Source organism: Diabrotica virgifera, chromosome 4 (assembly GCF_917563875.1).
Source record: "Diabrotica virgifera virgifera chromosome 4, PGI_DIABVI_V3a".
Taxonomy (NCBI): Eukaryota; Metazoa; Arthropoda; class Insecta; order Coleoptera; family Chrysomelidae; genus Diabrotica; species Diabrotica virgifera.
In genome coordinates, this window is record NC_065446.1 from 259,675,304 (window position 1) to 259,701,754 (window position 26,451).

At 34.5% G+C, this 26,451-nt stretch overlaps 1 protein-coding gene across 1 annotated transcript in view; it reads right to left on the minus strand.

The window, feature by feature from the left end:
• Window positions 1–26,451, minus strand: part of LOC114344467 (uncharacterized) — a 185,904-nt gene that overhangs the window by 88,232 nt on the left and 71,221 nt on the right. Inside the window, exons 4-5 of the mRNA XM_050649527.1 lie at window positions 18,916–19,131; window positions 1,007–1,214 (exon numbers count right to left, since the gene is read on the minus strand). Of these exons, the coding sequence (XP_050505484.1) occupies window positions 1,007–1,214; window positions 18,916–19,131 (424 nt within the window). The remainder of the gene's footprint in view (window positions 1–1,006; window positions 1,215–18,915; window positions 19,132–26,451) is intronic.

Below are 26,451 nucleotides of genomic sequence, written 5' to 3' on the forward strand. Positions count from 1 at the left end.
CCGTGGGGTTAAATTGATCATTTGATCAATGTCACCCCATTCAATATAATCCGCCATCTTGAAAAAGCTGGCGTCAGTTAAAATGCTAGATACTTAAAATTATTATTACAGAACCATAAAAAATAATTTTATAACACTAGAAATAGTGAACTTACCTCCGTTCTTTCTCTACCATCAAAAGTACACAAACTATAAAAATAGGCCAAAAACTATGGTTAATTTCAAAGCCACAGAACTTCTTCCCAATGCCAATCGCAAACTAACAACGGCGTGAACTGATCATAGTCAAGATCCAAGAAATGAATACTGCCATGCCCCGAAACAATTTTACATTGTTGCCGGTTGTATCTACATATTATGTGATATAATGACAAATGATCAATGTCACCCCGGGAGATCAATCTCACCCCATTCTACGGTATTTCAATTTTCAGTTTCTCCAATTGTTACTCCTAATCCTTATTACTTCCTTTAATATTGACCTGTACATCGACTCTGTCTTTTGCTAAGACCATCAATTTTGATTTATATGCCCAATTTGGTTAAATTTGTTCCATATCTAAATATCTGGGACACGTAATGAGGGGACAATGGCATGAAATGCTAAGATTGATAATATAGGGAAAGATAATAGGAAAAGGGAGCATAGGAGGAAGAATAGTTTTATGCTTGAACAATTTAAGGCACTGGTTTTTAATGCAATTAAGTAGAACTCTTTAGAGAAGCGGCAGATAGAGTAAAGATAGTGATGATGATATCTAATAGCTGATTGAAAGACGGAAGCAGAAAAGGATGGCATGTTCTCATTTTTGAGGAAACTTTCGATAAACAAATGATTGTATACCACCCGCATTTACAGTTCTACAGTTTTAATAGTAGCCACATGTCCAGTTTTCGACTCAAAAAACGTCGTTTTGTAGGAAACAGGAGCATTTTTCCCAAAAATATTTTGCTTTTCATCACACATCCAAATTGTGTAACCTATAACTTAAACTATCCCACTTACTATCTTTATGAGCAGTATTCTTCCTGGAAATCGTAGTGGATTTCTGAGAACTGGGCAGTTCTAGTTCTTGTTTGTGGTCCATGTAATATTTGGCAGTTCGTTGACTGTTGTCTCCGATTGAAGGATCCGCTCCAGCAGCTATGAGAAACTTTTGAACTGAGTTGGGATCTTTGCACATAGGCGTGTAGTGGTAGGGGGTTCTGCCCTCCTAGAAAAATATGAAAAATGTTAAAGTTATTGAATTTTGATACATTTAGTTTTAATATAATTGTGTACAATTATTGCACAACGCCTCAAAAACTTGTATTGGGGACAGAAGGCGTCCGCCAAACAGAAGGCGTCTGCCAATATACCCCCTCCCTTACCTTCCCTGTCAGTAGATTGATAATAAGATTAAACAGTTAGGGACTTAGTGAAAAGTCTTGCTGCCAACCAACTGTCACTGGAAAATTTTCGGTCAATCTGACACAAGTCCTTATATGCCTGGATCCCGCGTAGCAAGAAAAGTTTATTAATATAGCATATATTATAGCAAGCTGAAAATTTGTTAATAGCTTAACGGTGTCGCGTCCACCCACTGGCAGCGACCACCGCATACTACGAGCCAAAATAGAAATAACCAAACTAGAGACGCAGAAACCTAGAAGAACACCAACAGCTATTGACCATAGCAGAATAAGACAAAACGCAGAAGAATATAGACAGACTTTAAGGGAAAACTATAAACAACAAGTAGCAAGGGAAGAGTCAGAAATTAATAAGATTAATGAAGAAATGAAAGAAAAACTCTTGAAAGCGGGAATGAAAACTGCCAAAAACCTAACAACAAAAGAAAATAGATTAAGTAGCGGGACAGTTAAATTAATGGAAAGTAGACGAAAACTAATAAGCGAAAACAAAAGAAACACAGTAGAATACGTAGAACTGAACAAACTTATTAGGGGAAAAACTAGAGAGGATCTAAGAAAACACACTGAAAATGAAATCGAGAAAGTAATTGAGAGAAATAAGGGCCTAAAATGCTTACGACCAAATTTAGGGAAACCACTACTCATTTCAATAAAGGATGAAACAGGACGGGAAGAGAGGAGAAAAGATAAGATATCAGAAGAAGTAGAAAGGTTTTATAAAGAACTATACACCTCAAAGAAAGACGCAAACTTCAACACTCAGGAATATATCAAGAAAACAATCACGAATGTAAACTCAGAAACATTACCAAAAATAGAAAATTATGAAATAGAAGCAGCACTATCACAATTAAAGAACAACAAAGCACCAGGACCAGATGGAATCCTTGCTGAAATGTTGAAAGAAGGGAAAGAAGAAATCTTGCAAACATTAAGAAATCTGTTTAATCAGTGTCTACATAAAGGAGAAATACCCGACGAATGGAACGAAAGTCTTACAATCCTGCTATTTAAGAAAGGCGACGGAAAGGGCATAAAAAATTACAGACCCATCTCACTGCTGTCGCAAACGTCATCTCACTGCTGTCGCAAACGTATAAACTATTCATGAGGATTATCAACAACGGGCTATCACACAAATTGAACTCGTATCAACCAGTAGAGCAGGCAGGATTCCGAAAGGGATATAGCACCACTGACCATCTTCTAACAATTAGGACACTAATAGAAAATGCTAACGAATACCATATAGATCTGCACTTAGCGTTCGTTGACTACGAAAAAGCATTTGACAGCGTGGAAATGTGGGCAATAGAAAAAGCTATAAACAACTGTCGAATAGATTCCAGATACAGAATGCTAATACATTATATATATAAGAAAGCAACAATGACAGTACAATTGGAAGAAACCACAAAACCCATACCAATTAACAGAGGAGTGCGACAGGGAGATGTTATTTCTCCTAAACTATTTACATTAGCACTGGAAGATGTTTTCAAAACAATGGAATGGACAAACATGGGAATAAACATAAATGGAAAGAAACTAAACCACCTAAGATATGCAGACGATGTAGTAGTCATAGCATCAAGTTTTGAAGAACTACAAACCATGCTAACCGAACTAGCAAATGAATCCGAACCAATAGGTCTAAAAATGAATTTTGCCAAAACAAAAACAATGACAAACACACAAGACAATAGAAACGTAATACTAAACGACACCACAATAGAAGCGGTTAATGATTATATATATTTGGGACAGATGATAAAAATAAATAAGGAAAACCAAATAGCGGAGGTAAAAAGAAGGGTCAGATTGGCCTGGGCAGGATTTGGAAAATTAAAATGGGTCCTAAAGAATAAAAAAATACAACAATACTTAGGAACAAGAGTGTTTGACCAGTGCATACTTCCAATTCTTACATACGCATGCCAAACATGGACCTTGACCAAGGCAAACATGGATAAAATAATGAAGACACAAAGAGGCATGGAGAGAGCAATGTTAGGAGTAAAATTGACAGACAAAAAGCAAAACAACTGGGTCAGAAATAGAACAAAAGTCAAAGACGCAGGCCAACATATAGCCAGGCTAAAATGGAGCTTCGCAGGTCATAACGCTAGACAAACGGACAATAGGTGGAATAGCACGATACAACAATAGAGACCATGGACAGGAAAGAGAGCAAGAGGACGACCCCAGATGAGATGGGGAGACGACATTAAAAAGATAGGAGGAACGCACTGGAAACAGAAAGCACTAAACAGAAGCGAATGGAGGAAACTGGGGGAAGCCTATGTTCAAAATTGGACGAATTAAAGGGCAAAAGAAGAAGAAGAAGTCGAGTCGGACAATCTTCGATGTACGGGAACACTGTAACAGGTAAAGTTTTAATTGTGGAACAGGCTAAAAATTTGGAACGTCAGATTACGAAAATATCACATGTATTTTGCCTGACAGAACTTCCAATTGATTTATAACCCTTTCAATAAACTCTCATGCAAAGATCAAACTGTATTTATCACCAACCTAATTCCTGTCATTTGACATGTTCTACGTGTTAGACTTATTAAAATGCCCAACATATTTTCATTTTTTCATATAATATTATACAGTGGGCTGGAATAAGTGTTACCCCCCTTATTAAATTATTTATTTTTAATACATAAGCAAAACGCTTGGACAGGTCGATTTTTAAAATAATCATAGTATATCCTAGCATCAACGTTTCGAACTTTACGCGATTCCTCTTCAGGTGTCAGTCATAACTTTGATTTTTTGAAATAGGAAAGCACGTCATGTGATACCTTATTTAAAAGCTTCTGTAATACTGATTACAAAAATGTATAATAATTTAATCCGTTCTGAGGGCGTAGGCGAAAAATTTCGGTTGATTTCTTCTTAAATGCATTCATTTTTTTCGAATCCTGACAAAACTAATAAGTGTTTTTGAAAAATTTAAACGCAGAAAGAATTACTACAGTATTCTCGAGGGTTGAATGTCCCTGAGCAGTTCTATAATGTTCTAGTCTGATTTTTAACTTCAAATATATATCATTCAAAAGGCACTTTTTGTTTATTCTAAGGGACTTCCAGCCCTCCGTAATCATGTAATCTTTCATTCCGCATTTAAATTTTGTAAAAATACTTACATATTAGTTTTGTCAGTATTCGAAAAAATTGAATGCGTTTAAAAAGAATTCGATTGAAATTTTACGCCTATGTTCTTAAAAAGGATTAAAGTGTTATACATTTTGTAATCAGTATTTCAAAATCTTTTAAATGAGGTGTCACATGATGTACTTTCCCATTTAAAAAATCAAAGTTATGCCTGTCACCTGAAGAGGAATTGCGTAAAGTTCGAAACATTGATGCTATAATATACTATGATTATTTTAAAAATCGACCTGTCCGAGCGTTTTGCTTATGTACTAAAAATAAATAAGTTAATAAGGGGGGGGGGGGTAACACTTATTCCAGCGCACTGTACAAAGTTTGCTATTGAATAGACTTAAAAACAACCTACTAGTTGTCACAATTATAAACATGACAGGATTACAAGTTTCACAATTAAAATCACATTCCACAATTAAAACTTTCCTTGATCCAGTGTTCCCATATATCAAAGTTTGTCCGACTAGACACCGTTAAGCCAGAGCAGGATTTAAGCCTGTGGGGGCCCCTGGGCAGAATTGGTGTGGGGGACCTACCTCCTACCATTAAAAAAATATTGATCTACTTTTATAAATATAATTTTAAATAATAAAAAGTACAAGAGCTGTAACTTGTTACAGTAAAATACTAAAAATAATAGTAAGATGTATGGTTAAAGTCCGGGAACTTTTCGAGATATTTTAATTAAAAATTTCTTGATTATGTGGGACATAAGTTGCATTTAGACATCGTGGCCAATGCTCATTGTAGAGAGATGCGTCTAATACTCTTGGTCCATCATAAACCGAAGTCGATTTTTAATTAACTTAAATTTTAAGAATGATCTCTAACCACTGCAGTTAGTTAGCATCAGACCTAAATATTAACAAAGTGTCAACATTTGGAAAAGCATCATTCATATTCTTTTTTTTTTAGCAGTTGGTACATTTGAAATTCTTTGCTTATATTTGATGAGCTGATTTCCTCTTTAAATGAATTAAAGAATCTTACAAACTGTACCAGATGGACACATAAGTTTTCATCTAAATCATTGCTATAAATGTTGGTAAGCTTTAGTGAGTGAGCTTCAATTTCATTCAGAGTTAAATTTTCCAATTTTCCAAAATGATGTAAAAATCCAAAATTGGAATGGATGGAATCCTATGCAGAAAGCCTCTGACTTAGACGTAATCTATAATACCGATAAAATTTTGAGTTCTAAACTTCCCCGATGTTCTCATATCTTTCGAAATTGTCACGTCTTGACTGTAAAATTTGTATAAGTGATCTAAGTGCTGCCACTCCTGAATTAAGGTCAATATTTGGATCTTGAAGAATACGACTTGTGCTGTTTGTCCTCCCTGATATCCTCTCTGTTTCCAGTAAACACATTCGATTATAGGTACAACAATCCATTTGCAATGAGTTTTAGATTGTTGCTCATAGTCTTCCGAAATTTTGGATATTGCTCCTTTAATCTGAATATAACCTTTAACTAGTTCTTTTGCGGCATTACCTCGATGACCATCTAGTAGTATTTGCTCTTTTAGGAACAATAATATTTTTGGCACGGTCTGTATTGTGGTCGCTTTAAGACGCAGCTTTAAAACATTCTGTTAAGTTGTATCTATATGTAGAGGAAGTGAAAAATATATATAAGCTAGTTCTTCTAAGAAATTAAAGAATGCGGTGCTATGCTAATGCATGATAACACTCAGTTGCAGCTTTTGAAACTAAATTTAGAGAGTGGGCGACACAAGGAATCCACAACTCCAAGATGTTAAGGTACGTATCCATACGTGGGTGCTCCGTGGTCGGTGTAGCAGCTCCACATAGTAGATACATTGGTGATCGCCAACCAGTGATTTAACCGGTTTGCTGTTTATATGAAGGGGAGCGCATGACGTATCCATTTAAGCAGCTACACCGAGCACGGAGCACCCACGTATGGATATGTACCTTTTTGTTCTATAATTTCAGCCTGAACACCATTGTATTTTCCATTGATATCTGACGCATTAACGTAGAACGGTCTCCTGCAGTTTTTCAGATCGATATCATGTTCTTGCAAAAATGTCATTAGATAATTAAATATATCTTCTGCTTTATGACGGCGATTTGGCAAAAATATGGTAAACCTTTCAACAGGAGTGAAACCTTCTGTCACGAAATGTCACAGTTAATTGATTTGTATGAACTGAATAATATTTTGACTTCTTAATCCTTGAAACTACTTCATTTAATACGTTTTGACCCATCAGATGTACAATTTCCTCACATATGGTTGATAAAAGATAGTTGACATGTCCGCTTCCAGGATTTGAATATTTATTAAAATATGGTGCTTCAAAAATTGATCATATTCAGCTAATAACTGGAGTATTTTCAAATAATTTTCATTTTGTGATGAACTCGACAACTCCTTTTCGCTGCGAAATGCTAAATCTCGTTCACAAATAAACTTTATTACTCTAAAATTAGTCTTTGAGTTACCATTTTCCAATAATTCTTTATTTCTTCGGTCTGTTTTGCTACTTCAGTATCAATACGCCCAATTCTTTCGTGTGCTTTAGATATTTCGTGATCCATAAGCCTACTATCTGCATCTACATGTTTCCTCTCACAAAATTCTCTTCTCATCGCTTCATAAGAATTTACAAACGAAGCAATACACCCACCCGGTGGAAGGTCAAAAACATAACCATGAACAATGCAATATTATCACTCCTTCGCTCCTTCATTTTATACTTGTCATACATTGTTCCTGTATCTCCTGCCAATATCTGTTTAAATGAATCTCTTATGTTTGGGACTTTGTGGGGGCCCCCGAAATGTGGGGGCCCCGGGCAGCTGCCCAGCCTGCCCTCCCTTAAATCCGGCCCTGCGTTAAGCTATTAACCGTTAAGACTTAACAAATTTTCAGCTTGCTATTAATAAACTTTTTTGGAACGCAGGATCCAGGCCTATTACTTTATGAGAGTAAAAAAAGTGATTAGATATCCTTAATAACGACCGTTAGAAGATGTAAAGAGTGATGATAAATACACAATAACAAGAGAAATATTAAAACAAGTACTGTAAGAGTGTAAGTGCTTAAAGCGGCTTTTTTCTTGGGGAAAAATTTGTAAAAATCAAGCCTCGTGACTAAAGAATATTAGAGATTTGACTGAGATACGGAGATTAGAACATTTGTTCAGGATAGCTCAAGACAAAATTGAGTATTGTCATATAAGGGTTGTTTTATGTTACGACGGGACGTGGACTCTCTTACGGCGCACGTTGAAGAATCACATGATATGAAAAGCATTGGCTAGTTTATCATACAACGGAACGGGGCGACACACATCCGGAGCGAAAAACATCCGAATACCACCGGAGGGAGAAAAAAAGCGTCGTCACTTCTTGCACAATATATTTCACGATTAACGCGGAATCAAATCTGGAAAACCACAGATAGTATAAATATATGTATACCTATATTTCTATTTTCTATATGCCTTGAATGATTTTTATATTAACTTGATTATTATAGATAAGAGGAAAGTCCCAGATACAAAAATCTCCACGCAGCTCCACTGAAGACGTCGCAAGACAGAAACAGCTGTCTCTAGATTATGTATCGCCTCTGAATGGAAAGGAAACATAAGCTGTCTTTCATTTTCACTTTTATCTTTACTCAGATTTTGAGTATTAGGAACTTTCTTTCGGATCTTTTTTCCTAGACGAATGAAAGCGGAATGTGACTGCATATTGTAGAGTCCTTTTTGCTTTCTTTATTCGTCGTCTCTTGTCTTATAAATTGTAAAAGCCAGAGATTAAGGATGTTACCAGAAAGAGGTTCAAATAAGAAAAGTTTCAGATTTAAATAATTACATATTTACTATTATTTTAGTGAATTTTGTATCTGGGACTTTTCTCTTTTCTTCCACTTAAATAGACAATTTGGTTTAATTTTGATTTAGAGGGGTGCACGCAGTTGCACTGAGGACGTCGTAAGCTAGAAACAGCTATTTGAAGATTGTGTATCGCCTCTGAATCGAAAGAAAACATAAACTGTCTTTCATTTTCACTTTATTATTATACTTTTTTTACTTAAAGCATTTCCATACATCTCTTCTTATTATGAATTTACTCATTTAATTGTATCACTTGTTCCACTAACAATTTTCCCATTCGAAATTCGGTAATTAATTTTTACATATCCATTGAAGAGCTCCATTGTCATGAGTGAACGAATGTATAGCTCCTAAAATTAGCATAACATAAGCATGATCGTAAGCGTAAGGGGAATTTGCAATATGGTGCATATTAACACCTTGACCCCGGAACACATTGACTTTCTGATACAAAGCCAAGAAGAGGCGTTTATTGCTAATTTGAATTTCACCACTTGATAAAATAGTTATATACAGTTGTTGGTCCTTGAGTTTATGTAATTTGATAACTAGGGAAGTTTATGGTGTTGTAAAAGTCTACAAAAAAAATTTAAGAACGATAATTTGAAAAATATAAGACTTATAAAAGAAATAAAAGAAGAAACCATTAGTAAAGGAACGAAACCACAAAGAGCTCCTTAGTCAAAAATCCTAACATCTTCGGATGCTATCGTGTTAGTAGAGGCGAGCAAAGAAATGTTGGAGGAAAAGTTGGAGGGTTGGAGATGGGCTATTGAAGAAGAAGGACTTAAGGATAAATGGAGTACCTATGTGTGGTTGGGAGAAACAGGAATTGTTGCTTGGGGAAAACTAGGACAAGTCATCATCATCATTTTCTTTGCCTTATCCCTATGCGGGGTCGGCTTCCCTAATTGCATTTCTCCATACAATTCTATCTTGGGTCATATCAATATTAATCCCCTTTACCAACATGTCCTGCCTAATCGTCTCCCCCACGTCCTCTTTGGTCTTGCTCTCCTACTCCTTCCAAGAATCTGCACTTCAGCAATTCTTCGTATTGGGTAATTAGCATCTCGACGTTAAACATGACTAAACCATCTCAACCTATGCTCTCTCATTTTGGCATCAATTGCTGCCACATCTAGACTTCCCCTAATATACTCATTTCTAATTTTATCCTTCTTTGTCACTCCACTCATCCATCTAAGCATTCTCATCTCCGCCACATGCATTCGTTGTTCCTCTTTCTTTTTCACTGCCCAACATTCAGTTCCGTACATCATAGCCGGTCTTATGGCTGTTTTGTAGAGTTTTTTCCCTAGTTTTTTGGGGGGGGGGGCAGTGCCGGTTTAACCAAACTTCGGGCCCTGGGCGCTGAATATTTAGGGGCCCCTTAATTGCTATTCGTTGTCAGATTTTTTTACAAGAAAACACATTTATGTATTTATACCCGTAAAATCCATGCACAGTTTTTAGCAAACAAGAAGAATAGCAAACGTAAAAATATTCCAAAAAATACATTTAAAAATGTATAAAAAAAACAGAAAGTTACACAAAACAACACATGACAAACAAAAAAATATATTCTAAAAAATACATATGACAAAAAAATAAGATCACTTCTTTGCTTGACTAGGCATTAGCAATCTGTCAGATAATACTATTACAGTTCAGTTCCTCCAGGTCTTCGTTTTCTATAATACAATAATGATATGCGTCTAGATTTTCTTGACCCAAATTTGGCGTTAAATTTATTTTTATTCTTTTTAAAGCCGAAAAAGACTGCTCGCCTGATTCATTAGAAATTGGTATCTTGAAATAAACTTGCAGTAAAGGTAAACTATTGGGAAATGTTACCTTTAGGTACAATCTTCACATCCGGGATGATACCAAATTTTATAAATGTTTATTTAACTTTTGGCATAATATTATAGAATGGGTAATTTCATTATGCAAGCTCTCTTTGGTTTCATCAACATATTTTTTATATTTCACATATAAAGTATTAATTGACGTCTTGACTGCTTCTCTATCTAGCGTAGAAAATCATCTAACAGCTGATGTAACATCTTTGTAGCATATATCCTCGTCTTCGCAAAAAAATATTTTTGGCTTCTAAGTAGTTCAATTTCGCTTGATATTTCTTACGTCTCCAACAAATCTCAAAATAGATGTCATTATTTCTACTCCAATTGACACGTTTAAGTCCACAGTTTCTTCACGTTCACACTATTGCTTTTGCATTAACTCGTTCCAAAGTTTTTGTCCAAATCAGTGTCAATAGAGTTGTCTCAAAGATTTTATTCTGCAGTGTCTTGGCTTCATTTTTAATTGCTAATATTTCGTCTCTGTTATTTCTTAACTGGAAAAAATAGGTTTGATGGTTCCCTAGTTTTTAACTAAAGCATTTACAGCGTCAAAAGTTTCTACAAGCTTTGATTTCAATACTTCCAAAAATTCATTGCAGGTGAGACAGATAGCTAACTGAACCTTTTCATTTATTCGCATTCCGTTGTAAATGCTCAGCTAAGAAGTAGTCAAATTTAGCCAAGTATACAAGACAACTGTAATTTCCTTTATGACGACTCGGTAAATCCTCATTGCATCAACGGAAAGCTAGTCCTTGAGAAGCAAGTCATTTAGTAGTGACAACAACTCTTCTTAGGACGTTTATCCAATAGTTAGCTTCGCATTTTATTTGCTCTTTCAAGACAGCGTCTATAACTAAAATCAATGATGATCTTGTTATTAATGTAACCATAGAGTTCAGATGAAATTTACTTTCTTCGTGAGATTTGAGCAAAATATTCAAATGTTTCCAGTGGGTCCATCCAAACTTAGTTAAACTATTTTTTCAATTGAAAATAACTTGCACGGGTAACAATAAACAGCTTTAACACTTGCGCCGTATATTAGCCAATCTCTCATTTCTTTGCCTCTATTGGGTTTTCCTCTATAAAAATTGCTTTTATTTAATCTTCTATAATAAGCTTTTTCTCCATCTTCAAACATTTTTTATAACGTTCTAAGAAATCACTTTTTGGTTTAAAAGTTCGCAGTTTTTATAAAGCCATCAGTCTTAAAATCAGATCATTTCGAAATCGTAGGTATTTCGTCATTTTTTTTCTATTGTGGAAAATACGTAGATTATTTAGCGGACTTTACTTTTTTGTTAGTAAAAGAAACGGGCAAATACGGGCCCCTGGGCGCCCGCCCCAAGCGCCCAGTGCATAAACCGGCACTGGGGGGGAACTAGGACAAGTATGAGAATTTAAATACCTTGGTCCCTACATAATGAAAAATGTGACACACTTTCCACGGGATACAGCCTGGTTGATTTAACTGGAAGCGAATCAGCTAAGTACTAGCTTATCGAAAAATGAGGGAGTATATTATAGTCTAGGCGCCAGAGGGGTCACCGTGTCATATTCAATTCTGATGGACAAACTCAACGGTTTCTTATGGATTTTTGGCTGCTGATTACGAATTTCGAGGGAGGATTTCGATCCGAGTGGTCAAAAAATTGTTATAAACAATTTAATTGTTTATAAATTGTTTATAAGGCTCTCGCTCATAAACTAAAAGAGATAAAAAAAATGTTTCAAATAAAATTTGTTCCTTAATAAAAAACGAAGAAAAAACCGTTTACCAAACTTAAATCTAACGATTAGAACTCAAGATATTGTAAAATTAGTGCACAGTGCAAATTGCAAATTGCAAAATAAGTAATTTTCGAAGCTTTATCGATCGCAACTCGGCTTCTACGCATGCAAATAAGTCTTAGAAGGTGTCGTTTTAAAGCTTAATTAACAGGCTTCCAAACAAAGTTTGTTAAATTACTTGATCTTTATTTGTTTTAAAGTTATACCCGTTTAAAGTTACAATTTTCTTAAAAATATTGTACATTCATTTGTTTATAAGGGTTTCAAGCAAATTTGAGCTATAAACATTTGTACTTTAATAAACAATAATGATAGAAAAACTCAAAAGGAACAATTTGAGTTTATGAAAATGTTCATAAGTTTATTTTTGGCCAAGATGTCGATATTTTAATGGCGCGCGCTATGAGGCGCAAGATCGGCTCACCGCGTAAAGGTTCACGCGCTAACTTCTCGATGCAAATTATAATTTCTATGTATACATACGTTATCTTCATTTTTCATTTTTGAAGATCCTAATAAAATTTTATCATACAATTTTTATAATTAAATCATCATACTGTACCTCGTATCACCTTTCATTCTATTTACATTGTCTTCTATTTTTTGCACTAAATGAGAAAAAAACATTAAAAACTGATATTTCAGAAGTATAACTAAAAAGTAAGTTGATATTATTTATTAATACTATTTTTACAAACATTTTTTCATGCATCTGCAAATCTGCATAGAGATATACAGGGAATATCAGCTTTTTTACATCTGCATAAGTTCTTAGCGAAATTTTAACAGTTACATGGTGGTACAAGTCTGTTCTTGTAGGCAGTAAAACTAAAACTTTTTGAGGCTTCAGAGTCTAATTATCTACATATATGATATCCATATAAAGTGGATGTAGTTCTTTTGCAGCATCATCAAGTCCCGTCAATTGTGTGTATGCCGCCACACCATAAATGCTCGTTTTATATGCAATGATGATGCTGCAAAAGAACTCGATCCATTTTTATATGGATATCACATATTGGCTCATTTTCATGCGTAGAAGCCGAGTTACGATCGATAAAGCGTCGAAGATGCTTGACTGTGAGCCAATCTTGCGCGTCATAGCGCGTCATTAAAATATCGACATCTTAGCCAAAAATAAACTTACGAACATCTTCGTAAGCTCAAATTGTTTCTTTTGAGTTGTTTTATCATTATTGTTAATTAAAGTATAAATGTTTATAGCTCAAGTTTGCTTGAAACCTTTATAAACAAATTAATGTACAATTTTTTAAAGAAAATTATAACTTCAAACGGGTATAACTTTAAAACAAATGAAGATCGAATAACTTAACAAACTTTGTTTGGAAGCCTCTTAATTAAGCTTTAAAAGAACACCTTATAAAGCGCATTTGCATGCGTAGAAGCCGAGTTACGATCGGTAAAGCTTCGAAAAATACTTATTTTGCAATTTGCAATTTGCACTGTGCACTAATTTTACAATATCTTGAGTTCTAATTGTCGGATTTAAGTTTAGTAAACGGTTGTTTCCTCGTTTTTTATTAGGGAACAAATTTTATTTGAAACATTTTTTTTTATCTCTTTTAGTTTATGAGCCAGAGCCTTATAAACAATTTATAAACAATTAAATTGTTGATAACAATTTTTTGACCACTCGGATCGAAATCCCCCCTCGAAATTCGTAATCAGCAGCCAAAAATCCATAAGAAACCGTTGAGTTTGTCCATCAGAATTGAAAATGACACGGTGACCTCTATTTGGCGCATAGACTATTAAGCCTTCGTTAGTGTACGCCGGTGAAGTGTGGCCTATCAAGAGGGTTTAGGAAAAGAATATGGATGTAACTGAAATAAAAATGTTACGGTGTATGTTGGGTAAGCCTAGCAGGGACAAGATCAGGTAAGACTTCTTCTTCTTCTTCTTCTCTTATATAGGCAGTACTGCCTGTTTTTCTTCAACGGTGCCTTTCATTCTGCCCCTAAGTTGTCATTCCATCTTTTCCTTGGGCGTCCTATACTTCTCCTGCCTAACAGTGACTTGTCCCTGGCTATTCTTACTATCCTTGATTCAAACATCCTGCTTATGTGCTCATTCCACTCTTCATTACTGTTCTTTACCCAGGTATTTATATTGTCTACCCCACATATGCGTCTGATCTCCTCACTTATTACACTATTCTGTATTCCTTTTCCAGCAATCCTTCTTAAGATCTTCATTTCGTTGGTTTCCAGATGTCTTCGTGTTTTGCTTGTATCTGGTCTTGTTTCGGCCGTGTAAGTCATAACTGGCCTAATAACTGACTTATATATTGGGGCCTTTGTTTCCAATCTTAGGTGTTTGTTTTTCCAAATTGTGTCGTTTAGGCATCCGGCCGTTCTACTGGCTTTAATTATTTGGTCTTTTACCTCTTCTTCAATATTGTTGTCGGCTGATAGATTAATTCCCAGATATTTACAAATACAAATACAAATACAAATACAAAAAGTTTATTTTGCCAAAAAAAAAACAGAATATTACAGTATTCAACAGAGAATATACAAAACGTTTTTAGACAAAAAAGGATCTTCTCACGATTATAAAACCGATTACAAAAAGTCCACCACAAAGGTAGACCTTTGCGAAAAGACCCAAATGAGAAGTAATATTTAATATAAGACAAAAGAAAAAATTAATAAACTAAACCAAAACTGAACTGTGTTGAAGGAGAAGGGCATTAACAAATCAAATACGATAATATTTATATAACTTCTAGACCCAACGAAAAAGTGCCAAGGACGAGAAGCCGGACAGTGTACAGATTCTCGACAGCTGGATAGATGGTAGAAAAATAGTTGTTAATAATTTAATTTAGTTAAGTTGTTCTTGTAATAACATGTTTCTTATGTACTTTCTAAATTTAACCAGAGACAAGTTTTTTGTTCTTTTTGACAGCCCGTTCCACATTTTGACAGCTAGATAAGAAAATGATTTTTGGAAAGCCGCAGTTCTGTGACGCGGAAGAAGAAATGTTCCAGTGTTCCGTGTAGTATGTATTCTAGACAAATCTGAAAATTTTTCATTTAAATATGGAGGTTTCCCAGTCTTAACAATTTTGTATATAAAATTATACATATGTTGCCTCCTTCGGTAAACCATTTTGAGGATGTTATGTTGATTAAGGTAAGGTGTTATATGGCGATTATACGGAATTCTATATGAAAATCTTAGACAACTATTTTGGATTTTTTGGATTGACTTTTTAAGTAACCAAGATATAGAGTTGCCATAAACTACGTCACCATAATCAAACAGGGACAAGACAAGAGTATTGCAAAGATAATATTTTTGTTTAGATGTTAAGTATTTTTTTATTTTATATAAATTTTTTAATCTGAGATATCCTGCAGTTAACTTTTTCTTTACATGTTTTTGGAAAGAGAGTTCATTATCAAAGATAATACCCAAATTTTTTGCATGTTTTACAATGGGGATTGGATTGTTATTAATGTTAATTTGTAATGTATTTTCGATAAGCTCTCTGGCATTTTTATTTTTATTTATAATTATTATTTGCGATTTGGATGCATTTAATTGTAAATTTCCACTAGGAAGAATTTCCTGTAGCTGGCTGTATACCATTAATTACAAGTAAAATTTAATAAAAAATTTTGGTCTTGGTAAAAGGTATATTATTTTAAAAAGCCCTATAGGGCTACAAACATCGAACAGAACGTTTTCGCTCTAAAAAGAGCATCATCAGTGTTGCAAGAACATGGTGAGCCAACCAAAAAATACGAAGGTCAAAGCCTTTCAAAAATGGACTAAAAGTCACATCAAAATGCTAACATAGCAAATTCCAAAGGATGGATATAATCCCTAAGGATATGGCCCTAGGATAACATATGACTCCCACACGTTGTAAGTGGGTCAAAGGTAACAAATTAGGTCATTATGTTACAAGAGCTGACAGGCAACTAAGATATGAGATATCAAAAGCGAATCTGTCTGATGTCAAGACAACAATTGTCAATGGAACTTGAAGTATCATGAAAAATTGGTTACACAGCTACTAAATAAACAACTATAAATTTAGTAGCTGTGTAACCAATTTTTCATGATACTTCAAGTTCCATTGACAATTGTTGTCTTGACATCAGACAGATTCGCTTTTGATATCTCATATCTTAGTTGCCTGTCAGCTCTTGTAACATAATGACCTAATTTGTTACCTTTGACCCACTTACAACGTGTGGGAGTCATATGTTATCCTAGGGCCATATCCTTAGGGATTATATCCATCCTTTGGAATTTGCTATGTTAGCATTTTGATGTGACTTTTAGTCCATTTTTGAAAGGCTTTGACCTTCGTATTTTTTGGTTGGCTCACCATGTTCTTGCAACACTGATGATGCTCTTTTTAGAGCGAAAACGTTCTGTTCGATGTTTGTAGCCCTATAGGGCTTTTTAAAATAATATACCTTTTACCAAGACCAAAATTTTTTATTAAATTTTACTTTTAATTGTAAATTGTGATTTTCTGCATAGGAAGATATACATTTGAGGTCCGCATTTAATTTATTTTGAGTGTCTATTATAGTGTGTCTATTTATAGGTATTTTTAACTGGGAGACATCAGCAAACTGCTTAAATTTGCAGAATTTAATGCAGTTTTTCATGTCAGCAACATAAATGGAAAATAACAGAGGTGAAATTACCGAACCTTGTGGGACGCCATTTTTAACTAATATAAATTCTGACTTATCAACACTCGAGTCTTTTTTAACAAGAACACAGAATATTTGAAAGTCATTACTTGTTGTATAATTATTTGATTGTCTAACTCCAATTTGCATCGTATTGGTTCTTTGGCAATTACTAAGCTTTTTGTTTTTTGGGCTGATATTTTCATATTCATTTCTTTTGCGTTAATGTTGAACTCGTGCAATAATCTTTGTAGGTCGTCTTCGCACTCTGTTACTAACACGGTGTCATCAGCGTAACAGAGTATTTTTATCTCTCTATTGCCCATTTTGTACCCTCTTTTTTTCTTCACTTGTTTTATTATTGCATCCAAGATTATGTTAAACAGTAGAGGGCTTAGTGAACCTCCTTGCCTGATTCCTGTGTTAGTTTCTATGGGTTCTGTTATTATTCCATTGACTTTCATTTTTATTTTATTTCTTACATATATGTTTTCTATCAGTTTTATAATATCCAGTGGTAAATTTTTGTCATATAGTAGGTGTATCACATCTTTTAATTGGATTCTATCAAACGCTTTCTCTAGGTCTATGAAACAGAAAAAGAGGTTAATAGGCGAGGTTAGCAACCTACCTATCGTAAAATGAAGCAATGCTCAAAGAACCAACGGGATGCCTCGGTAAGACTTGATTAGGAAAAGTGCCATGGTGACTACAGACTTAAAAATGATTCAAGAACAAACTCAGACTGCTGTTCAACATGGTTTGTTCATGTTAGACGACGTAGAACTATATAGGACGAAGGATAGATCTGTTAGATGTTAAAGTGAAAGAGAGGTAGAGGAACCCTGAGAAGATGGAAGAACTTTGTAGTAGCGGAGAAAGAAAGATTTAAATGAAGAAGGCACGAAGAAAACAACGACCCCTGAAAAGGGGAAAGCTAAGGAAGAAGTAAAAGATGAATTGTTTGCCAATACGAGTTTATTTTTAAAAGGGTATCAAGCAAAATAAAAAAAGGCTTACAATTGCTTTTATTGTAACTGAGACGACAGGTTTCGACCACTACACATACAACCATCATCAGGTCCAAACATTAACAAGATACTTAACCAGTGAAAATAGAAAAGAGAGAATACTACGATTGTTGTTGGTTGGTAAAGTATACATTATGCAAAAATTAAGTCTTAAGTGCCTTTTGCATTAAAATTTATCTCCCTGTTTTATAATCTGTTTGGAAATCAATCCTATTTGGGAATTCTTTCTATTTTAGTTTATCCTAGACTTGTTTTTTGTTTTACATCGTAAGTTTCTACATTTTGAGTAATTACGATATTATTTGGACTTTTCGTTATTTCTTCTCTATCGTCTACGTCTACGTAGTATAAGTTGGTTAAGTAATTAATCCAGTCATTCTTGATTAGTTGATTTGTTTCAGTTAATCCGTTAACATTTTTCCGGTGTAATTGGCCCTTCCAATGTATATAGACTGATATTACATTTGTTTTTTGTTTTCTTACCTTCATTTTAACGACTGATTAGCAAAGATCACGATTCAAAATTTTGAATACGGTTACGGTACATTGTGTAAATTTTTATTGCAACTCGTGTCTTTGTTTTTCTACTTCACTCTAAAGTACTGTGTATTATGAGTATAGCATTTGCCTTTTTCCCTTCTTTTTCATTTTTTTTCCTATTGCAAGATGATGCTGCTTAGTTCTTTTGGTGTTTTTCCTCCATTTTTATTAATAACTATTTTATGTTCCACATAACGATGCATAAAATGTCTTAAATATTTCATCTCTTGTGTCAGGCAAAAACATGTTATAATAAAAAACAGAAAAAGAAGGAATGATAATGATTAAATTTTAGAAATATTGAAAATATCTTTAGAAGAGTATAAACCTAAAGGTTAGAAAAAGGTAAACAATAGGAAAAAGGTAACACATACACAGATATTGATATTGCATATTGAATATACATAACAGTACATATTATGCATAACTGTTAAAAAGAGATAAATAAATTACAATAGTTATTATACTAGTACATATTTCATATAATTTCATAATCTTGAAGCAAAAAACCATTTTTTTATTAACCTACCGAATCTCTCATATGTACTGTCTGAGGATATTTGTCAACCATCCATTTGTATATATCTTTCAAATCGTAATAGATAGCTTTATGTAATAGACCAACTCCACTTTCGTCCTTCGCCATTACCATCTTCCTTTTCTTCTCGGGTTCTTCATCCAAAAGTGACTGCAGCTCGTCCAGTCTGTCGCTGTTGACTGCATCGTGAAGCAGTGAGATTTTTGACTAAAAACAAAAGAAAAGCTGTGTAAATATAAAATGCAATTTAAGTTGATAACAAAAATAGTTTATATTCGAAACTGGTTTCTTAACTAGTAAACAGTGTTTCCGATTAGCTCTTAGTTTTTATCAAAATTAAGGTGGTTTTACTTGTTAGAAAATTATCAAAGTTGGTATAATAGTGTATTATATAGTGCTTAATCCGATTTTGGGATCAAACTGTAAGTTAGATCATCTTTATTACTATTTTTTAATCAACAAACAGTAAACAACGGTTATAAATACCAGTAACGAGGTAATTAAGTAGCTTAATTACTAATGAACCTGTCCAAGCACAAGGGCCGTAATCAGGCAACATAGGCCCAATATGCAGGAAATTTCAGAGGAGAGATCTTCTGAACTTCAAAATTCTCAAGATGTCATTAATCCATCCAATCAATCAAAATTATATTCAACCGCTCTGACTCAACCTAACAAAAAATTCGCAAGCAAAAACCAAGCCATTTTATTCAATTCACTTCCAAATACAAAAATTGAAGATTATTTAAATGCCATAGCAACTAAAGTCGATCCCAATAAAATTCTCGCCATTTCCAGGATTGTAAATGATCGTATTTGCGTATATTTTACTACTGAAGAAACAGTCACCGAATTTTTAAGAACAGATAATGGAACAATAGTAATCAATCAGGAACGTATCCAAGCCAGGAAGTTAGTCACACCAAGCGAAAAACTGATAATTTCTAATGTCCCCCCATCAATACCTCACAGTATTATAGAGACTCAACTACAAAATTTTGCAATTCATCAAATAACTCCATTGGATTTTCTAAGAATAGGTACAACTAACTCTTTATTTAAGCATATCTTGAGTTTCCGACGCTATACTTACATTTCTCCTAAAAATCTGGAAAATATTCCTGAGTCTATATTAATTAACTATGAACAAATCAATTATCGAATTTATTTTTCACTTGAAAAACAGTCTTGTTACATTTGTAAAGAACAAGGTCATCTAGCCTCTCAGTGCAAAAAAAATACAAACACTCAAACATCTATCGAAAATTCATCACCTACTGCTCAACCAAATTATATCCAAAATTGCCACCCTATCATAACAGATGCTCAGCCAACTATCCATCCTTCACAATCTTCGCAACAATCCACCAGTCCACAATCAAAAGAAACAACCAATACTTCTCTATTTGATTCAAATCCCATTCAAACACCTATCCAGCCAGATAATGTTGAAATGAATAATCACAGCCAAAATCAACCTCCTACACCCTCTGACACTCAATCGTCTAAACGAGCGGTGTCAGAAATAACGTCTCCTTCAACATCAGTAGACCAGAACCCATTTAAAGAACCTCTGCGTAAATCTAAGAAAGCAAAAACTATTCCTGAAGATAATAAGACTTTAGCAGAAGATCTTATTAAATGCACTAGTTCTTTTTTCCAAGATAATTCTGACAACGGATATTTAACCCAGGAAGAACTAATTGATTTCTTTGAAAATGCATACGGCTCTGCAGATCCTCTCAGCATTGCAAAAACGTATACAGAAGATATCGAAGGACTACTCAATTTTTTGACTAAAATCCATCCAGCATTAACTCCCAAGTATCTGAAAAGTCGCTGTACAAGATTAAAAACTAAGATTAATAAACAGCTATTATTATCCGCTTTCTCTACTGATCACAGTGAATACAGCAGCGACGCCTCTGCTGAAATTTAATACAACATTCAACTGTATACTGCAATGGAACCTAAATGGGTATTACACCCATTTAGAAGAACTTAAATTAATTATAGCTAAGTTTAAACCATCTGTAATATGCCTACAAGAAACCCACTTCAAAGAAGATAACTGTCATAATTTAAGAAACTATACTCCGTACTATAAGAACAGAATAACTGCTAGCCATGCTAGTGGGGGAGTAGTAATATATGTCCATAACTCATTTAATACCGAAGTAATACGTTTAAGAACTGAGTTGGAGGCAACAGCAGTATCTATAAAAGGCCCCCACAAAGTCAATATATGTAATATTTATTTTCCTCCGAACTTAGACCCGTCCATAAAAGAAATAACTGAACTCTTCAATCAAATTCCAGAACCGCGTATTATATTAGGCGATTTTAATGCCCACAATATACTTTGGGGAGGTAAAAAAACAGATTCCTTGGGACGTAAAATCGAACAAATTGTTACAGATTCTAATATGAATATCCTTAACGATGGAAGAATCACAAGGTTCAATATTTCCACCGGCAATGGATCCCCAATAGATTTATCCCTCTGTGACCCTGTCTTACAACCAACTCTGTCGTGGGATGTGACATCCCATTTGCATGGAAGCGATCATTTTCCTATCCTAATTACGAACAATAACCATATCTCCTCATCAATTCCATCCAATAAATGGTGTCTGAAAAATGCAGATTGGTCTCTATATTCCTCTTTAATTTCACAAAAAATTTCTCAGTTGGTTCAGCCCTTTGATACAGACATTGATATTAACTCCAAAGTACTCCATCTCGTACAGTTTTTAACGTCAATAGCTCACGAGTCCATAGGTTATTCAAAATTTCCAAAAAAACGTGCTCCAGTCCCGTGGTGGAATTCCCACTGCGAAGCAGCAATTAAAGAGTCAAAAAAGGCGTTTTATAAATTAAGAAGGCACCCAACTTTAAATAACCAGCTAGAATTCAAAAGATTAAGGGCGTATTGTAGATACACCTTAAAGAAGAGTAAGAGAGAAGCCTGGAAAAATTATGTATCATCTTTAAATTCATCTACCCCGACTTCTGAGGTTTGGCAAATGATAAGCAGAATGTACGGGAAAAAATCATTTAACACCATCCATTACCTAGAACATCATAACCATATTTATTCAACTAAGCAAGAAATAGCCTCCGTACTAGCAAACGTATACCAACAACATAGCAGTGACGAAAATCTATCTACAAGTTTCCTAGCCCATAAAAATAAATTTAATAATGCATGTATAAATCTTAATGACCACAATAATTTACCTCTAAATGCCATATTTACGATGGATGAACTGTTAGAAACTTTAGACAGAGTTAAAGACACTAGCCCAGGGCCTGACAACATCCCTACGACATTTTTAAAAGCTATGCCAACGGAAGGAAAACAATATCTTTTGGATCTTTATAATTTCATTTGGACAAATAATGTTTTCCCCATTGATTGGTACGATTCCATTATTGTACCAGTTCTTAAACAGGGCAAGAATAAATCGGACCCAGAGTCTTACCGACCAATCTCCCTAACATCTAATATGTGCAAAGTACTTGAAAAAATGGCAAGCAACCGACTAATGTGGTACCTAGAAGATCGACAGCTACTTAGCCCTATACAAAGTGGATTTAGAAAGTCCAGATCTACATTAGACAACATAGTGGATATTGAATCTGTAATTCATGAGTCATTTGGATGTGGTCAAGAATGTCTGGCTGTATTTTTTGATATAACGCGTGCATATGATACAATCTGGAGATCAGATATCATAAGAATCCTGTCAAGTTGGTCGATTAAAGGAAATATTATCAAGTTTATTACTAATTTTTTATATAGGCGAAACTTCAAAGTTCGAATAGACAACTTTCTTTCAGACTCTAAAATCCAATTAAACGGTATTCCTCAAGGGTCTACTCTTAGTGTTGCACTTTTCCTTATTGCCATCAATGACATCGCTAAGTCACTTAGCCCATTAGTCAAAGCCCGTCTATTTGCTGATGATCTTGTTATATTCTGTCGTGGTAAAAATATATCAACAATGACGACCCATATACAGCAAGCCATTTACAAACTAGAGAATTGGTCGAATACTACTGGCCTAGAATTTTCACCCACTAAAACGAAAGCAATGATCTTCAGTAAAACTCCAAAGAAACAAGTAAATCCACCGAAACTCTTCCTAAAAAATTTACCAATAAAGTATTCAGAATCGATCAACTTCTTGGGAGTAAAACTGGATAGCCGACTATCTTGGCAAGACCACATCCACTCTCTCCGTCTGTCAGTTCAAAACGGCCTTAACTTAATGAAAAGTATCTCTCATAAACAATGGGGTGCCGATTTCCAAACTCTTATGACTGTATACAAAACCCTAATTCGTTCAAAACTAGATTATGCTGCTGTTGCCTACAACTCAGCCAAAGGTTCACTATTGAAAGTGCTAGACACAGTTCATAATTCAGCAATTAGAATTGCACTGGGAGCACACTACACAAGCTCAGTTGAGTGTATGTATGTTGAATCAGGCGAACCATCCCTTCAACTCAGGAGAGAATACCTTAGCCTCATGTATGCCTTAAGAGTATCAACTAACCCACATGTACCTGTTTATAAAAACACATTTACAGATAGATTTCCATCGACATTTAATTGTGGGAAAAGATTGGATCCTCCGTTTTATCATCGAGTGAGAGCAACGTTACAGAGCTTAGACACAATAATTCCACACACTTACAATACTTTTAAAGTCAGCCAACACATATTACCATGGACAATTGCTCTCCCTGCTTGTAATACAAACCTATCTGCATTCAAGAAAGGTGACACACCAGCAAAAATCTTCAATCAGAGATTATTAGAGATATTAAATGGTTTTAATGATCACATCCATATTTATACCGATGCATCCAGATCTGCAAATGGAGTAGGAGCGGCTTTCACAACAGATAACTATAACAGTTCCTACCAGCTCCCTCCCCAAACCTCCATATTCTCAGCTGAACTCTTTGCTATCCTCCAGTCATTAAAGTTTGTTAACACACATGACATCAAATTCTCAATAATCATTAGCGATTCCCTAAGTGCATTAACGGCCTTGAGGCGGGTATACCCCAAACATCCTATCCTCCTCTTAATTAAGGCGGAACTCTTGATATGCCAACAAAATCAAAGATTAGTTCAGTTCCTCTGGGTACCATCACATTGCGAGATAAGTGGAAATGATAAAGCTGACACATTAGCAAAAAATGCGAGTGAGAATCCCTTAACAGACATCATAACTACTTGCGTTCATACTGATCTAAAGCAATATTTTAAAAACAAGATCATGACAAAATGGCAAACAAATTGGAACGAATCAAACTCTACATTAAGAACAATCAAACAAAGTATATCACCGTCGAAACATCCTACAAAGAGAAGAGACCAAGTGCTCATGTCCAGATTGCGACTTGGTCATACGAAGATCACCCACGACTTTTTATTAAAGAAGGAAGCCCCTCCGATGTGTTATGTGTGTGATAGTGAACTAACAGTGCAACATATAATAATAGACTGTCCCCTCTACGTTATAGAACGGCAACATCAACAGTTACCAACTACAATTAAAGATTGTTTAAGTGAAAGTAATTCATGTAAGACTCTTAATTTTTTACGTACTATAGGACTCATTAACCAAATTTAATATACCTAAATTTTGTAATTTGATGTAAATACAGTTCATTGCTAATAACCCTTGTGGTTGAAGCAAATTGTAAATAAAAAAAAAAAAAAAATAGTTTATACAGGATGTTCATACTCTCATAAAAGTTAACGAAATTAAGCGTTCTTTCATTCTGCTTGTTAGATTTGGTTTTAGATAAAAATTTTTAAGTTTTTCTGATTACAATTTCCGAGATAGAAATCAAAACGTCAAATATGAATTATTTTGAACTAAAATTAGTTTATTCCAATTGGTGATCGGGAATAGATACTTGCAATGAGGACAGAAAACTTATCTGGAGGATGAGAATGAAGAATGACTAAACATAAGAAATTAGAGAGATAGAGAAGTTAACTTGTGTTTAAATTTAAACAGTCTAAACGTACTACATTTTCAACAACTATTGTAGTTTTATTTCAAGCTTTATAATTAACAATTTATTTGTTTCTTGTCAGTTGCAGTTTCGTGTTCAGTTTTGATTATGGTGGTACCCATAATCTGTAAACATTTGGTATCATTCCCGAGAGCCCCCCAGAGAATATCAAACACGTTAAACAGATTGATCCAGGAGAAACTGTCAAAGAGGCGAATGAGGTGAAATACCTAGTAGTAATACTGGTGGCTGGCAACGAATGGCTAGTCACGAATGGATGCAAAAAACAGCAAACAGATATGATTGCACACACCTAAGGGAGGCTTACATCCGACCATGGACGGAGTAGCTGTTGATAATGATGATGGATACTAGATAAGTGACTTACATGGAATGCCCATTTGGTAAGAATAACCAACAAAGCAAAGCTTTCACTTTGGACATATCGATAGATATATGGGAAAACACAAACAGATATACTGGCTATACAGGGTGTTTTATTAATAATTGTCCATATAGTAACTGGAGAAACCTTAATAAGAGTATATTATTTTCATAGAAAGTATTGTAGAATCCAAAAAATGAACTAAAATAGCAATTCCGCCAGTAGCGTAGAATTTGGAAAGGGCCAATCATTCACCTTTCCCCGTCGTACGCCTCTGGTAATATCAAGAAACGTTTGTTTAACATAATTTAGTAGTTTGTACAGTACCTATACTTCCTGCCAAGTATGAAAAGGATACGTCGAATAGTTTTAAAATGCTGAGCAAAAATAGTTTTTAAATTTTTAGATAAAACACCCTGTAACTCAGTAAGGAACCACATTTTATTTAAGTGTTTTAGGTTAAATCTTCGTATTTTGAGCTAAGGTTTCTCCAGTTACTATATGGACAATTATTAATGAAACACCCTGTATATGACTGTAGTTAGACCTATGATTACATACGCTAATATGGTGGTCTAACTGCCAACAAAATACCACCAAAGAGAAGTTGAATAAGCTTCAACGACAAGCATGCTTAATCATAACAAGAGCGCTGTCGAGTACCACAACCGATGGAGGTCCTACTTAACCTCCTTATATCAACAAAGAAAACGAAAGAATGGGATGGGCTGCTTTCAGAACACTTTCATATTGAAAGAGGTCATCTCTAGTGAAAGATAAAAATGAAGTAAGAAATTTAGAATACAACAAAAGTAAAAATTTGTTAAACACGTAGCCAAATCAAATAGTCCTATCGCCAGGGAGGGTACAATGGCCTCTTTAATTCAGATGGACTTACCCAAGTTTTTTATGTATTTTGACCTGTAGAACACGAATTTTTTGGGTAACAGTTGATCCGGATGTCGATAAGATTTTTATAAACAAAGAACTTGAGGAATTGCATAAGAGCAATTTTTCGCAAAACAAAACATTTTGTTTGTATTTTCTGGGTAATTCTAAACAAAAAATGTTCTTACGAGTTTTTTCGTAGGATGCATAGT